Source organism: Neolamprologus multifasciatus, chromosome 16 (genome assembly GCF_963576455.1).
Source record: "Neolamprologus multifasciatus chromosome 16, fNeoMul1.2, whole genome shotgun sequence".
NCBI classification, from domain to species: Eukaryota; Metazoa; Chordata; class Actinopteri; order Cichliformes; family Cichlidae; genus Neolamprologus; species Neolamprologus multifasciatus.
The window spans coordinates 16,006,162-16,021,652 of record NC_140454.1 but is presented as its reverse complement, the minus strand read 5'-3'; the positions used below and the strand labels follow the sequence as shown (position 1 = coordinate 16,021,652).

Here is a 15,491-nt window from a genome sequence, read left to right as displayed (position 1 = left end):
TGCCCTTGTAAAGATAGTACCATATGAGCCAAGCATCCTATATCTCTCCTTTTTTCAGTTATATGAAGATTTATATAATAAGCATATCCAATATCTTTAGTTTGGGCAACCTTGTGATACAATGATAAGAGTTTAAAGCTGTGAATCTAAATAATATCACATTGCCTTCCCTTCTCACCTTGCCCTTTTATTTTCACAACTGTCTGTCTTAAAACTACCTTCCACCCACACACACACATAAACATAGACCCATGTACACACTCCCAGGCACTTCCCCTCCTCACCCCTGGGACCAACACAATAAGAGCTTAATGAAAAGGTACTTTACACTGGCATCTGTGCACTGGGGATATAGCTTTGAATGTCACTGTTAATGGGAGGAATTAATAGAGAGCAGACTGTTCTGTATCTGTATGTGAAGATGTGCATCCCGATGGCAGCATGTAATACTTGGTCAAATGAGTCACTGCTCTTTTTTATATATATATACTGTACTAGTTCACCAACAAGCAGTGTATAGCTGCAGTTCATCCAGCTGATTTATGGTCCCCAGCTCTCAGCTCAGTGGACCCTGGCTTGATTACAGTGTATGACTGCAGCTCCAGCCATGACCCCCCTGTGACCCAATAAATTAGCCCCACTGTATGAAGGAAACTCAGATGATACCGATCTACTTGAGCTGATTGATTTGACTACAGATATAATTTCAGTATATCAGGTATGCTACCCTGCTCTTTTCCTTCAAATCGAACATCTCGGTGGTGCAATCCATCACCGTTCCAGTGAGCCTAGAGGACCAGATGAAGATGATTGATGTTCTTTCATACGTCACCACTGAGAGACTCTGTTTAATGGTTACTGTAATGGTTCAAATGCTTGACAGAAAGGTGTAGAAAAATGTAGGCAGATCATGTTGCCGCTCTCTTATAACCTTAGCAGTAGTGCTAGAAAAGTAGCCACATTCTTAACTCTGGTTTTATATTGAAACAGGGTGGACCAAACCACTGCAGAATTTATCATTTTTGACCTTTTCTTGATCTTTACTCTGTCTGTGGCAGATATTTACAGAGTGTCACGGAGAGAAGCATGACTGATGGAGGGAGAGGAATAAGTGTTGTAGAGAGAAAATAATTTTTTTGTACGAAACTTTGCTCTTGTTAAGATGGCTAGCTTCTTCCACAACAAATGCGCTTTTAAGGAGCAGTTTGCAGAGCTGCAAATGGGCCACTAAGATAATTTACAGTGACATAATCAATGTGTTTACTGTCACCCCGGGCTAAATGAGTTTACAGTGATGCATGTTAAAAAAAAAAAGACATGTGAACTGCCACTAATGGTGGTATTCTTTCCTGATTGTCTCACTTAGGCTTAGATTTTAGATTGCCAGGAGAAGCACAGATGTGTGCAGTGATCAGAAGTAGAGCAAGCCACCACAGGGGGAGAGGGAGGGAATCGCACGTGACTGGTAGACTGCAGAGTATGTCTGCAAAGTCATCTGAGGTCGGTCAGTCTGTGTGATGAGATAAATGACGCAGAGTTAGGGCCCAGGCTGAGTACAACACAGTGATGCACAGGCCAAGGGTTTGCACTTTGCATAGCAGAACAGATAACAATTGAACCTTGGCTCTGTTTACAGACAAGAAAGCCACACAGAGAGTTTAAAGTGAGAAAGAAAAACTGGATTTATATCACTGCATTAAGCTACACAATTAGGTTTCAGCACTGGCGGAGCTTCCACCTGGAGTCTGTAAGGGCTATGGCTTCTTGTGTTTCCCATACACATTTCTCGAGTAAGTGAAATCTATTCAGATAAAAAAAAATGGGGTAAAAGTTGTGCCTCTAGCAAAGCCATTACTCCAACTTTCTTCTCACCAACATCACCATGTAAGAATAACGTGAACACTGCGAGTTACAACACTGCGAGTTGCAAGTATTTTGGGATTGGTTTTGGTCTCTAGTTGGTCTAGTTTATGCAATAATGGTGGTGTAGCTGGGGTGGCTATAGCTCAAGACGTAGAGCAGGTTGGTGGTTCAATTACTGGCTCCTCCACACTCCGTTGTGCATACCGGATTATCCTTGGACAAGACACTCTGATGTGTTCATTAGAGTACAAATGTTAAATAGAAAGCACTTAAGCATATAATAAAGTTATTGTGTGAATGAGGCATGTTGTGTATAGTTCTTTGAGCGTTCAAGTAGAGTAGAAAGGTGCTACATAACAATAAATGTTGGGTCAAGGAAACATTACATTTGGCTGGCGAACATATACATATATATATACACATATATATATGTATATATATATATATCCAATTGGATTGATTCCACAATCCAGTGGGAAATGTGTTGCTTGCTAGCAGGCTTGCCAACCTGTGTTTTAGCCCAGGAAACAAACGGCTGATCAGACCTCCTGAAAGCCCCTGTTCTCTCAATATACAGTAGGTACTTAAAGCCCTAACTGGACCGAGAGCATGGGGCTGCAACCTGTGGAGCTGGGTGGCAAGGGATTTAAAATCTCGATACACCGAGATTTAATGGCCGGTGACCTGGGCAAACGTTCAATGACTGGGTGGAGGTGAGGGCGGAGCCTGGGTCTTCCCAGGAAACTCGAGCAGGTAAGGTACCATGCTTTTCCCCCCAAGAGATCCAACAAATTCAACCATCTTCCACTCTCCTGGAGGACTATGATGTTGAGAGCTCTGCCTGCCGCCTACACTGCTGCTCTAGTGAGGTGGAGACACTGGTTCATAACAAAACCCAACTCTTTCCACAGCTCACTAGCATTGGAGTTCTCACCTGCCTGGTCCTTGGGCTGTGCTGAAATAAAGGAGAAAGGTATCTTTGACCAGAGGGGGGAAAAGAAAATGTCCACATCCTCGTCCAAAACAAGATGTTCCGACCTCCCTCAGAGGATTTGCTGAGTAACTCCTTATTAGCCTTGAGTGAATCAGATATCACAGCTTTGCAGTTGATAGCTATGGTGGGCTAGGATGACCTGACACTAACAAACAGATCCACAAGGCCAGTAATGTTGTGGGGATGGAGCTGGACTCTGTTAGGTTGTTGTCTGAGAGGTAGATGTTGTCCAAAATAAAGACAATGTTGGATAACACCTCCCACCCACTCCATGACATACCGACTAGTCACAGAAGCACGTTCAGTGAGAGACTGAGATTACCCATGATGCACCACTGACCTATCTTCCATTGGTTTTAATTTTGCACTCCAGTATGAACACCCATCCCTTTCGACAGGTTGTGTGAGACTTTAAATTATCAAACTGTAAATTATAAATTTTAAATTGTTATGGATCCCTTTACGCCTAGTCCTAAAGTGTATATTTATTTTCTTACTCTTCTTGTATTTATTGTTTGTTTACTTGCACTGCTGTAACTGGAGCCTCGTCGTCTCGTCTCTCTATATACTGGACTGTATGTAGCGGAGATGACAATAAAGTTTACTTTGACTTCAGCACAGCAGCAAGCAGGGGCACCGAGGGGTCTCGCGCTCACTTTTCGCATACAGAATTTTGAAAAAACATCGGTGCAAATTATAACTCTGTGTCATAATGTCTGGTGTTTTTTGTGATGTTGGTTTTTTATTTTGTTTTATTTTGCAAGTTGGTTATTAGATGCTGCTCCAGCCAGTCAGTGAATCCCCCGCCGCCCTCTCCTCCCTGTGCCGCAAGCAGCAGGCGCCCTTACTCCCAGCAAATGTGCGATAGAAAGCCGATCGGTGCCTATGCCATTCACAAAATGCGCTGGCTGACGTCGGGGCAGCATTTTTTTTGCCGATGCCCGTGATGCCGCCCCTCACCACGATGCCGCCCCGGGCAACCGCCCGTGTCGCCCGTATCAAAAACCGCTACTGCACACACTTATTAAATGAGAAATGAGAAATGAAAGATGGCCTTTCCATCCCCACAGGATAAAACAGTAACCTTTAATCTGGACCACAACCCTGTCTGTTTCTACTGGCGACCAGACTCTACACGTCCTCTGGTATCAGCTTAGTCGGGAATGTTCTCCCAAAACAACTCAACCAATCACTTATTACTGGTCTGACTGCTCTTCCTGAAATTACTGAGCTTTCTCTAAATCAAGTGAATTTAGTCTTTAAGTAGATAGTGGTTACCAACAAGGCCCCATGCACACTAACAATTTTACAGTTTACCTCACCTTTAAAAACCTCTTGACTTCACTCAGACAATGTAGCTGCATTTTCAAGGACAGTGGGTTCTCAGCAGAGGCTGAAGTCTCTACAGGCTAAATCGAACACATTGTAATTACAGCATGCCCTTCATATTGCACTTTTCTTTTTAAAAAATGGCCTTGCTGCTGACATTATTTCATGGTTGCACTTTCTTCACAGAGAGAGTGCCCTTCACAGAGAAACATGCTTTGGTTTTTCCCAGTGTAATGATTTCTATGCTCAAGATATCTCTTAGGTAACTGTAAGGATTAATATTAACAGTAATGACTACAATCATTACTGCTGTAAGGTAAATTGCAATGTTTTTCATATAAGGACATTATTCTTTTTTAAATGTCTGTTGCAGATCTGAAAATTAGGTAAAAACTTAAAATGAACAACACATAGCACATTAGACTGTGGCATTATTTTATCAAAATTGAGCTAGAATGCAAAAACAAAAGAAATAAATTTTCTTGATGAATTGATTCTCAGCAAGTGTAAGTACCTTTGTGAAAGTAGAAGTTTTGCAGTTTGCTCATTTGGAGCAACCAGGTGTGTGTTAAGACAATGCCAAGGTGGTAAGTCATTTGCAATGATCTTAAAGCAATTGCTGCTGCCCATCAAGCTGTCCATCAAGGGTTATAATTGCATTTCCAAACAATATGAAGTCTAATCTATGAGAGTTTATTCACAAGTAGAAAACATTTAGAGAGTTGCCAATTTTCCCAGGACTGTCATTTTCAGTTAATTTATCGTAAGGCCAGAATCTGCAATGCTCAGACAAAAATTATATGTCTCAGACACTACAGGCCTCAGCTAGTACTTTAACACGTTAAATGTTAAAGTTCAAGACTGAACAAATACAGCTTGTCTCGAAGGGTTGCCAGTATAAATAAAATTTTAAAAAAAAACTCTTCTCTTTAAATTTAAAAAAACATGAAAGCATGATTTATGTTTGCAAGGCTGCATCTAAACAAATGAAAACAATGTGCTTAGACGAGACCAAAGTGGAGCTACATGGCATGTTTGCCAAAAAGCAAACACAGCTCACCCGAAATCCTGCTCACCCGAAATCCACATCTTGGCTCATGTGATTAGGTAGAGGATCATCAGGGGGTCCTTTGGGGGGATACTCCCACACCGACTCTCCACCATTTGACCCTAGAACTGAAGAAGCTTCTCGGATGAGAGGTGAAACGTCTTCAAGAAACCTAAAGAAGTCCAGACCCTTTTCTTTCCAAGCTCCTTAGACAGCATATCAGGACAAACACCCCATACCAACTCTCAGCATGGTGGTGGAGGAGTGATGATTTGTGCTTGTTTTACACTTTGCAGTCAATGAATCAAACTCGTCTGTATACCAAAGTATTCTCGAGTCAAACGTGAAGCCATCTGACCAAATCTGGGTCATCCAACAAGACAATGATCCCAAGCACAGCAGTGATTCAACAACAGAATGGCTGAAGAAGAAAAGAATCAAGTTCATGCCCGAGTCCAAGTGCAGACCTTCACCTGATTGAAATGCTCTCTTTTTAATGACTGTATTTATTACCTTAAAGGAATTGTTTATTTATTTATTTTTAGTTTAATGAACTAAGATTGCTTTCTTACTAAGACTTAACCAAGAAGGTCAAGAGCATTCTCACAACTTTTGTGATTAATTTGAAGACTTGAAGCAAGGGGCAACTTCAACCCTATAATTTTGCTCAAAGACTAGTACGTTAGAGCTCACTAAGCCACATAGATCTTAGTTATAGTGCTAGTAGACATATTTTTGAACGTGGATACAGCCAAGCCAGCTTTTGCCCCTTCCTGCTTTTGCTAAATTAGTTAAATTGCATCCATGCCTCCTGACTTCAGTTTCCTGCTAAATAAACAGCCATTAAAGTGGCATCAATCTTCTTATTTGGTCTCATCAAGACAGCAGATCAAAAAAATTTAAAGCATTATTTAATGCCGCAATAACTTTAAGTTCAATTTAAAAAAAAAACAAAAACAAAACAGTAAATTACAAAAGGTGCAGTTTTCATTTCGCTCTAACAAATGTGAAAAAATATACTTGTTTGCGTTTAATTACTTTTAAGGCAGCTTGATTTAGAAACTGTGGCAAATAATGTTACAGCTGAAGAGGATTTTCAAGTGTCTTGAGAGCTGAAGAACGTGTTCTCTCAAAGTCATCTTTTCATTTTTATTTTTGGCACAATGGCCAAATGTGCTAATTATCTTTTTCTACCATCAGAGGAGGTTAGGCAAAGACCAGAAGAGGGATGATGGCTTAGATAACATCATTCTCACTCTAAAGATCTTGATAGGGGGCTTTTTTTAGGGAAAATTGTGACTACTTTCCCTTTTTTTGTAAAAATGGTGACCACTTCATGCCTCACTTGTCATAGTCAGAGAGTGAGGAATAAAAAGTGTGAAATTCATTGCACAAAACCCCACCGATCACACTTAAAGCCACACTAATTAGTAAATCATGCCCCATTACCATGTAATTACCCACAATATTGTAGTTACGCCTTTATTTCTTCACTACATGCTGCTGTTTTAAACTCAGCTCATCACCACTGCCTGTACTTAAGCACACACACACACACACACACACACACACACATAAACAATGCACACACAAACTTATATCAGCAGGTTAATTAGAATGATTGATATCATCATAGGTATGACAGAAGGTTTATTTGCATGGGAAATGAGGGAAATGTAGCCTTTATTAGAAGTCTACCTCATTGCCACAGGAGGCCTCCTAATTGCTGCCTGAGACATACTGCAATTTCCACCCAATTTACTTCTGGCAGGCATAGTGTATAGGGCACTCTTTGCTGCATGCCCACAATGCCAAGCAGCCCGCTCTATTTCATGTCACTGTAGCATAAAACTGTATAATGTAGTCTCATTGAATCTTGTTTAGTGCCTGACAGTAAAACAATAAGCACTACAGTACCTCGTGTGTTCTTAATTATATACAGATGTGAACAGAAGTTTGCATACACTCATGTGTCACAGTAATTTTGGGCTTTTAATGATTTCTTTGAACTGTTGCTTTCGAGGGTGGAATGACTTAATGACTTCAAAAGAAAACAAGAATTGGGCGCACAAGTGTGTGTGTGTGTGTGTGCCTGTGTGTGCCTGTGTGCATGTGTTGTGTGTAAAATAAAGACTTGGTATTATGTAGCTGTCCTCTCTGACTTAAAGGAATACTCTGTCTCCAAGGTGATACTTTTACATTGTAGTCATGGACACAACCATCTATCATTCCATGCATGGCATGCTGAGAAATCAACAAATCAAAGAGGTGTTGCATGTTAGTATGGAACAAGCCAAACTATGTCCAAACGCAGCATGGCACAAAGACAATGATGGCAACTCTTATACGAAAAAAGTTAAAAACCTAGTGTCCAGTGAAAAAAAAGTTGCTGACTGACTAAATATCCCTGCGCTTAAATGGCTTGACATCTGCTGGAAGTTGTGTTATTGTTTTTTATTTTATCAATGGGAACCACGGGTCCCTTGTAGAAATGTATTCTATGGTTCTGGAGGCTCCAGAAGGCCACATGGTGCATGGTGTGAGGTGAATGATAAGCATGTCCCCTTGGCTTGATGATATGATATTCCCAGCTGGGTCACCACAGTTTTGCTTTGTCCTTCTTACAGCTCTGACTGCGAGTTATTGAGCTTGGGCCCTCCAGCTGTTTAGAGTGCTATATTTCAAGTAATTGAGTCGTGGTATACGAGAGCTGCAGAATAAGAGAGAGTGAGCGAGTGTGTGTGTAGTAGATGTTTTGACTGACACATCAAAGGTAATTGAGTCATAGGTAAGAGGGAGTGAAGCTGCCAGCTGTCAGTCTCTTACAGGCTGAATGCAGCACTCACCATCACCTAAAGAGACAAGGTGTAGGTGTGTACGTGCGTGTGTGCGTGTATGTGTGTGCACTCATCCACTATGCATTCTGCTGCATAGATACAATAAGCACCTCTAGCAGGTAGGGTCAATGCCAATGACATGGCTACTACACAAGTTAGATTCTGGTGTAGTAGATTTCCCTTTTTATTATTCAGTCTGAATAATGAATGGAGTTTGAACATGGTCATAATCTTAAAGTCAATCTGTTCAAGCTGGGAAAAAAAACAGTTTCTCATTTGTAAGTCTGGATGATTCAGTTCAAAGAGCACTTTCCTTTGTAAATCCTTATTTAAAAATGAGCACAGCATTTTACTAAGGAAAAAATGGAATAAAAAAATACTAAACACAAATGTTTTTAATTTTTATATGTTGTTCATTGTTATGACATAAATAACACTACAGCAACAAACCAACTAATCAATCCATAAATTCAAAGAAACTGCTGACTTGCAGAACAGGTCATGGGCAGTTACACAGCATGTGGACACTACTTCACAACCATTTTCTCCTCAACAGCCTCCACAGTGCGACTTTAAGGTTTCAGCAAAAACTTGTGTCAGCACCTCTTACTCCAGCAATAATTAATACACTGTAATTGACAATGAGCTTTCATGTGCTGGCTGTATTTTTGGTGTATTCTTTTATGAGAAGATTTGCATAGCTTATGAAGCGGCTGCTGACTCGAACAACACGGAATCGAATCAGCGAACCCCAAGGAGAGAGGTGAACAGCCAACAGCTCTGCTGGTCTGCACATAATCTGTCTCCTCCAAGGTCACACTGAGTATCACCAACGAATCAATACCAATGGGCAACTCAGAATGGAAATATTAACATATACTATTAAAATGAAAAACCCCTTGCAGCACGACTTCCACTGTGTTTGTATTTTCTAATTAGTTTTATAGATCACCATGAAATTTGAAAGTCACAAGCATGTACGACATGCAACATCATCCAGGTCCAAGTCAAATTCTCAGTTATTTTAACTTTTGTTGTTTGGTTGGCTTGAACTAAAAAAAAGCAGCTTAAGGCAGCAAGGTTGAGCTGTTCTTTCTTTGAGGGATTTTTTTTTTTCAAGGACAGTCCCTTCAGCAGCCACAGCAGTGTTATGTTTCTCACACCTACAAGTGACCCATTTTTCAAAGCTTTGAGATGTGTCAGTTTTGACTCCACCAACACATAAAAAACTGTTCTTTATAGTCTGCTGTTGAGATCACAGCAGTAGGCTCTCATACATTTTCAAGTTATAAGAGACTCATTCTTGGGAACTGAATAGATTAAAACCATCTGTAACTTTGAGATCATGTTTTCAAAGAATGTAACTTGTTAGTGGATAGCCTATATCACTGTCTAAAATATGCATAGAAATGATAATTTCCTGCAATAGTTTTGTGTCATTAATGAAAAGCAAGTCACAATACTTTGCCATTTTGTGCATATGAGGTTATTTTATTTCAATCTAACAAGTCAGTCAATAGTAATCGTTTTTCTTTCTTCTGCTTTTCTTTCTGTCTGCTCCCTTTAGTGGTCATCACAGTGGATCATCTGCCTCCACCTCATCTATCCCTAACTGCTAACAATGAAAATCTTAGCATCTCCATCTCTGTCTCCTATCTTCAAATTATATATAATAGCAGGCCTCACTACCATCTTGTAAACCTTCCCTCTGATTCTTGCTGTTATTCTTCTGACACAACTCACCCCAAGTAATGGTCTCGGTCAGCTCTACCCTGCCTAGATTCTCTTCTTCACTGCTCTTGTGCACTGTATGTTGCTTTGGATGGTTGAACCCAGGCATCTGAACTTGTTCCCCTTCACTAGTCCCTGCAACATCACTATTACACGATCTCCTCTTATTCACACACAAGCATTCTGACTTGATTCTACTGACTTTCATTAATCTTCTCTTCAAAGGATACCTCCACTTCTCCAAGTAATCTTCCAGACGTTTCCTACTCTCATTACTGATCACAGTGTCATCAGCAAACATCATAGTCCACAGAGACTCCTGCCTGTCCTCATCTGTCAACCTGTAAATACCATGGCAAACAAGAACAGGCTCTGATGTCCTACCCCCCACCCTGAACTCAACTCTAACTCCTACCACATACCTTACAACTATTTCACTATTCTCATACATGACTTTATTCTCTGTCACTTCTGTCTTCCTTATACAGAACCGTTATTAGTAGTAGTAGTAGTAGTAGTGATCATCATCATAATAATAATAAAAACAAAAATTAAAAATGTAAATAAAGTAAACAAGTAACAACGCTGCATCGGTCATTGAATGTGCTCGCAAGGCATCCTTATTTTTTAATAAGTTTGCTTTTAGGCCCTGGAATGTTGTATATTCTATCTAATAGCATCACCTGGTGGGTGACAATTAAATAGCACACGCAGAGGCGTGAGCTCGGCCAATACATCGTATTTAATATTCTGCACGTCCCTACTACGGCGGCGTGCTATACATTACACGCTCTAAGTATCACCTGATCGATACCTAAATTAGCACTTGCTAATACTTTAGTGCTTTGTCACGCTGAAACGCAGTTTATATTGATGTGCGAGGACTGCAGCTTTACGGGAACCCATTTTCTTATTCTAAGCTCTACACGGAACTGAAAAAGGTTACACCAGTAATGCTAACCAGCTGTGCAGCTAGTGTCACCGGTGTTGTCGCTGACAGCTTGTCACTTACCTTGCTGCTGTAACTATAATCTTGTTAGTAGATACAGAATTAAATGACAGTGGCTGTGTTGCCTGTGCGTTAGTGTTTTACTAAAATTTCGTGGAGCTGAGACGCTGAAAATGAGAGAAGGGTAAGTAGATGGCTCCGTAGCTAACATTGACGAGTTAGCTAGGTGGCTAACTTAAAAAGCTACATATAAGACTGCTAACAGCACTAGCAAGGTAAGGACTGCTCAGTAGTTAGTATTTCAGTTACTCAGCTAACTCGGCTGCAGCGAGTGGTCATTTAATGGGGTTAAACTCGTGTGTATAGCCAGCAAATTCAAAGCATGGTGTGTCAGTCGTGACTGATTTGACAGGCCAAAAAATACTGAGTGATGACTGGCTGCTCTTAACGATCGACGATCAGTTAAATTAGATACCAACTGCCAAAGCTCTGCTAACACCAGTCGTATGAGCTTTTCACCAGGCTGACAGCAGCTGTCAACGCTTTTCCTTGTGGGTGGGGTCGAGACTTTTTTTTTCCCTTCGTAAGATTTCCATCTTCATCTTTTCAGCATACATTGCCTTAATTTCCCGTACTAACCTCAGCACTGCACACATCTTACCGCCACCTGATAAGCCAGTATATTCACCAGGGTTTGGTTCCCATCACCTTTCGGTTGGCTGAGCACACCTGATTCCTCCTATAGGTTGCTGATATAGCAGGAGGCGGAAAACAGACCCTCTGCAGTCAAACACATTATCCAGTGATGTTTTACTATTACTGTTATTATAAAAATGATACAGTCCTGGTTTAAGTATATGAATGTTTTTAGACAGAATACATAGGGGTCCTTCCATGTCAACTAACCAAATGCCACGAGCTTTGACTTATGATAGTGAAATAAAATTGTGATAAAATGTATTTTCATCATGTTTTGTGTTCATTATTTCTAAAGCTAAAGACTGTAGTTCATACATATTTTAGCCTTGTGCATGAGACGCACAATGTTGATTAGAATATCGGAATATATGGTTGCTGTTGTAGGGACACGTGTCCTTTTTTATTTGTAACCCTTCTTTTAATGCTTAATTTAATTGAATGTCTGAGTTCAAAAAATGTTTTGTACAGAATAGGTTTTTGAACAAAGCTTCATGAATGCCTGCAATAATTTAACGAACACTAACTGGTGTTTAATTCTTTTATTAGGTGTGATAACATAGTCTTCATTACTTCCCAGTGTTGGCACATGAGCAGTATGTTCAGTTTTGCATCAGTATTTTTTTATGAAGTAGTCTGATAACTGTTATGGATATTGTGCATGATTATATACTGATACAAGAACTTCTGTATTTGATGCAATTACCTGCCAAATCATCTTTGGTTCCCTGTGTTTTTTGATTGTGTCATTAATGTTTTTGTTTGGTTTTTATTGGTTTGTTGCAGAGTGTGTGGCCTGTGATTCAGCTCTTGTGTAGCCATGGAGAAGCCGTGGAGGTTGTGGGGGGCAATGGAGCGTTGCACCCTCACTCTGGTGTCCTGGTCCTGGGGTGCCTGTCGTGTCTCCCTTTTGGCCCTTATCCTCACCTTCCATCTATATGGAGGATTTTTTCTCCTCGCTCTCATCTTAGCATCTGTGGCAGGCATCCTCTACAAATTTCAGGATGTTCTCCTCTATTTTCCTGACCAGCCTTCCTCCTCTCGCCTTTATGTTCCCATGCCAACAGGAATCCCACATGAGAATGTGTATATTCGTACTAAGGACGGTGTCAAGCTCAACCTCATCCTGCTTCGTTACACAGGAGGGGACACATCTCCTGGAGTCACTGCTGGAAATCAAAGCTGCCCCACTTCTTCTGCTCCCCCTACGATCCTTTATTTCCATGGTAATGCAGGTAATATTGGTCACAGGGTGCCAAACGCCCTGTTAATGTTGGTCAATCTAAAAGCTAACGTGGTGCTGGTGGACTACCGTGGTTATGGAAAAAGTGAGGGTGAGCCCAGCGAGGATGGGCTCTACCTTGATGCCGAGGCCACGTTGGACTATGTCATGACCCGCCCTGATCTAGACAAAACAAAGGTGGTACTCTTTGGTCGCTCACTAGGAGGTGCCGTGGCTGTTCGATTGGCATCAGTCAACCCTCATAGAGTAGCAGCCATTATTGTTGAAAACACCTTCCTCAGCATCCCCCATATGGCAGCAACGCTCTTCTCCTTCTTGCCCATGCGCCTGCTCCCCTTGTGGTGCTATAGGAATAAGTTCCTGTCCTATAGACAGGTGGCGCTGTGCCGCATGCCTTCGCTGTTTGTGTCTGGTCTGTCTGATCAGCTCATCCCACCAGTTATGATGAAACAACTGTACGAGCTGTCTCCTGCACGGACTAAGCGCCTGGCTATCTTTCCAGAGGGCACGCACAACGACACGTGGCAGTGTCAGGGCTATTTTGCTGCTTTGGAGCAGTTCATTAAAGACCTGCTGAAGAGCCATGCCCACGAGGAGAGCGCTCAGCCTTCAGCTAGTGTCACCATTATCTAAAAAAGAAAAAAAAAGTCAGGGACTGACTGTTCATGGGCTTGAGTGGACTGATTGGAAAAGCTTCACTGATTCTTGGGAAGAATGTACATTTTTTTAATCCTTTTGTGTGGGGTTTTATTTTATTTCACTCTTTTTACCTTTCTGTAAATTTAACATGTCAAAATATTTTCACTGTTTCAAGGTTCTAAGAGAGGGTAAGAATGTCCTCCTGAGTTTGTTTGCAGATATGTATGCATGTATTTTTGACGTTTTTTAACGAATGAAGCCAGATCATACATGTCACAACACAGAAGACTTTGCTCTAGTAAGTCTGCTCGAATGAATGAGTGAAACAGTTTCTCTTGTTACTGCGTCCATATAGGGGCCTATGGTGTTTCAGTGAAAACTGATTGTTACTGCAGTTAAAATTTCAGTTCATCTGATAAACTGAGCTAGGCCTGATAATGCAGTCTAGGCCTTCAGTGTAAATATATTTAATTTTCTAAATTGCACTTTTCTTTTTAAACTTACCCAAGTGTTTAATTATATGAGCTAACATCTTCTGAGCAATACTTTGAGCAGTGTACTTTTTTCCCTCTCCCTCTTTAAGCGTTAATTTGATGTATGTGCAACAGATTGGCACAGAAGGATATTGTTGTGATTACTGTCTATACACATACACCCTTTGAACTTTACTTTTAAAGTAGCAGAAAGCTTCCTGTTGAATAATTATATTCAGCCACAAGTGTTTGCTGAGATGAAGTGGTCAGGAAGATGAAATGACATGTTTGATACTTCTGCCTGTCAAAAATAACTTATGGACCTCTTATTTCCTGTCTAGCTGCTTCTGTTTCATTGTGATTAAGATAATCTACAAGCTGTTCTCCCTGGTTAAAATGCAATGCGCACACAAGAAAAGGTCTTTGTTTTTTAATTGGGCTTTAGAGGTTATTATGCAACATTGGCGTCTATAGTTTATGGTAAGAACCTTTTACAGCAAGTTACATTAGTGTGGATATATATCTGTGCACCGAAGGAGTCATCGGTTGGTGTAATGGTCTTGCCCCTGCTGACCGCTGGAACACAATAGGGAAAAATTACATAGTTCTCATTTTGTGCAAAAAAGTATTCAGAAGATTTGCAAATATTATAATAAGTTCTCAGTAGTCTGAGCAAGAGAAATTTAGTGGGTAATTTCCCAAAGTTAATACTGCAAATCAACAAGAAACTGCAGTCCAGCAAATTCTAATAGGGGGATTTTGAGGGCAGAAATTAACTTTTGAAGATTAATGAAATTCTAAGAATTATTTTTTAACAAAGACTGAGGAATGTGAACTTGCCCTATACCTCTCACCCTTTAGTCACACCATGTGAGATTTCTGGGAGGCATTACAGACATGACGAACGATTACCAAGAAAGATAGTTCTTAAAAATTTACTGTACAGCATATGGCCATTTGAATACTGAATTTAAATAATTTTAGGGAGCAAAAAAAACCAAAACCCTGAAACTGTTTTTTTTTTAAGAAGAGGTATATTTAGGAATGAGGTGTAAGCTTTTTTCTTAGCTTTTATCATCAGCATTGTAATTGTTAATTGGAGGATTCTGTCACCCCATGCTTATTTGCAAAACGGCTTTACTCACTTGGAGGGCTTTTAATGAGCTAATTAACCTTTCCTGCATGTCTTCCATGGGATGGAGCGGAGCTCGACAATTAAAACGCTATTATCAGCTCTTGCTTTCTAAATGCAGCACGCGGCAGTGCAGTGGTATCAAAGCTATTTGAACAAACTCAACAGATCTCCTTAGCCATATTTAATACTGTTTGAGACGTATGCTAAACAAAATCTGACAATGCCAGAAGACCAAATTTGTGCATCACTGTAACTTGACAAATGATCGAAATCCTACTATGAATGTAAATGGTGGTCTTAAGTGAACATGCTTTATAGAAATCGTATATTGCTGGTCTTTTCTTCCTTTTTCTTTGACTTATTTTCCTGGCGGCACTGAACATTTTGGGACATTTTTGTATTATATCAAATCCATATGCTGAGTTAATGCACATTGTGCATACAACCATGTGAATATACACTCTTTTGGCTCCACTAGCTTTGTTTTACACTTCTGCTGTGACTTAGAATTGCACCATCCCATCATTCGAGAGAAGATTGCGGAACTTGTTGTC

At 40.5% G+C, this 15,491-nt stretch overlaps 1 protein-coding gene across 2 annotated transcripts; it reads left to right on the top strand.

Moving 5' to 3' along the window:
- Window positions 1-10,576: 10,576 nt before the first annotated feature.
- On the top strand, window positions 10,577-13,539 carry abhd13 (abhydrolase domain containing 13). 2 transcript variants are annotated; one of them, XM_085136213.1, is made up of 2 exons: window positions 10,577-10,935; window positions 12,234-13,539. In XM_085136213.1, exon 2 carries the CDS (start codon window positions 12,268-12,270, stop codon window positions 13,321-13,323), a length of 1,056 nt encoding a protein of 351 aa, XP_084992339.1. In that variant the 5' UTR covers window positions 10,577-10,935; window positions 12,234-12,267; the 3' UTR covers window positions 13,324-13,539. The 2 variants fall into 2 exon arrangements, with proteins under 2 accessions (XP_084992339.1, XP_084992340.1); XM_085136214.1 differs by lacking the exon at window positions 10,577-10,935 and adding an exon at window positions 11,003-11,026.
- Window positions 13,540-15,491: the final 1,952 nt, after the last annotated feature.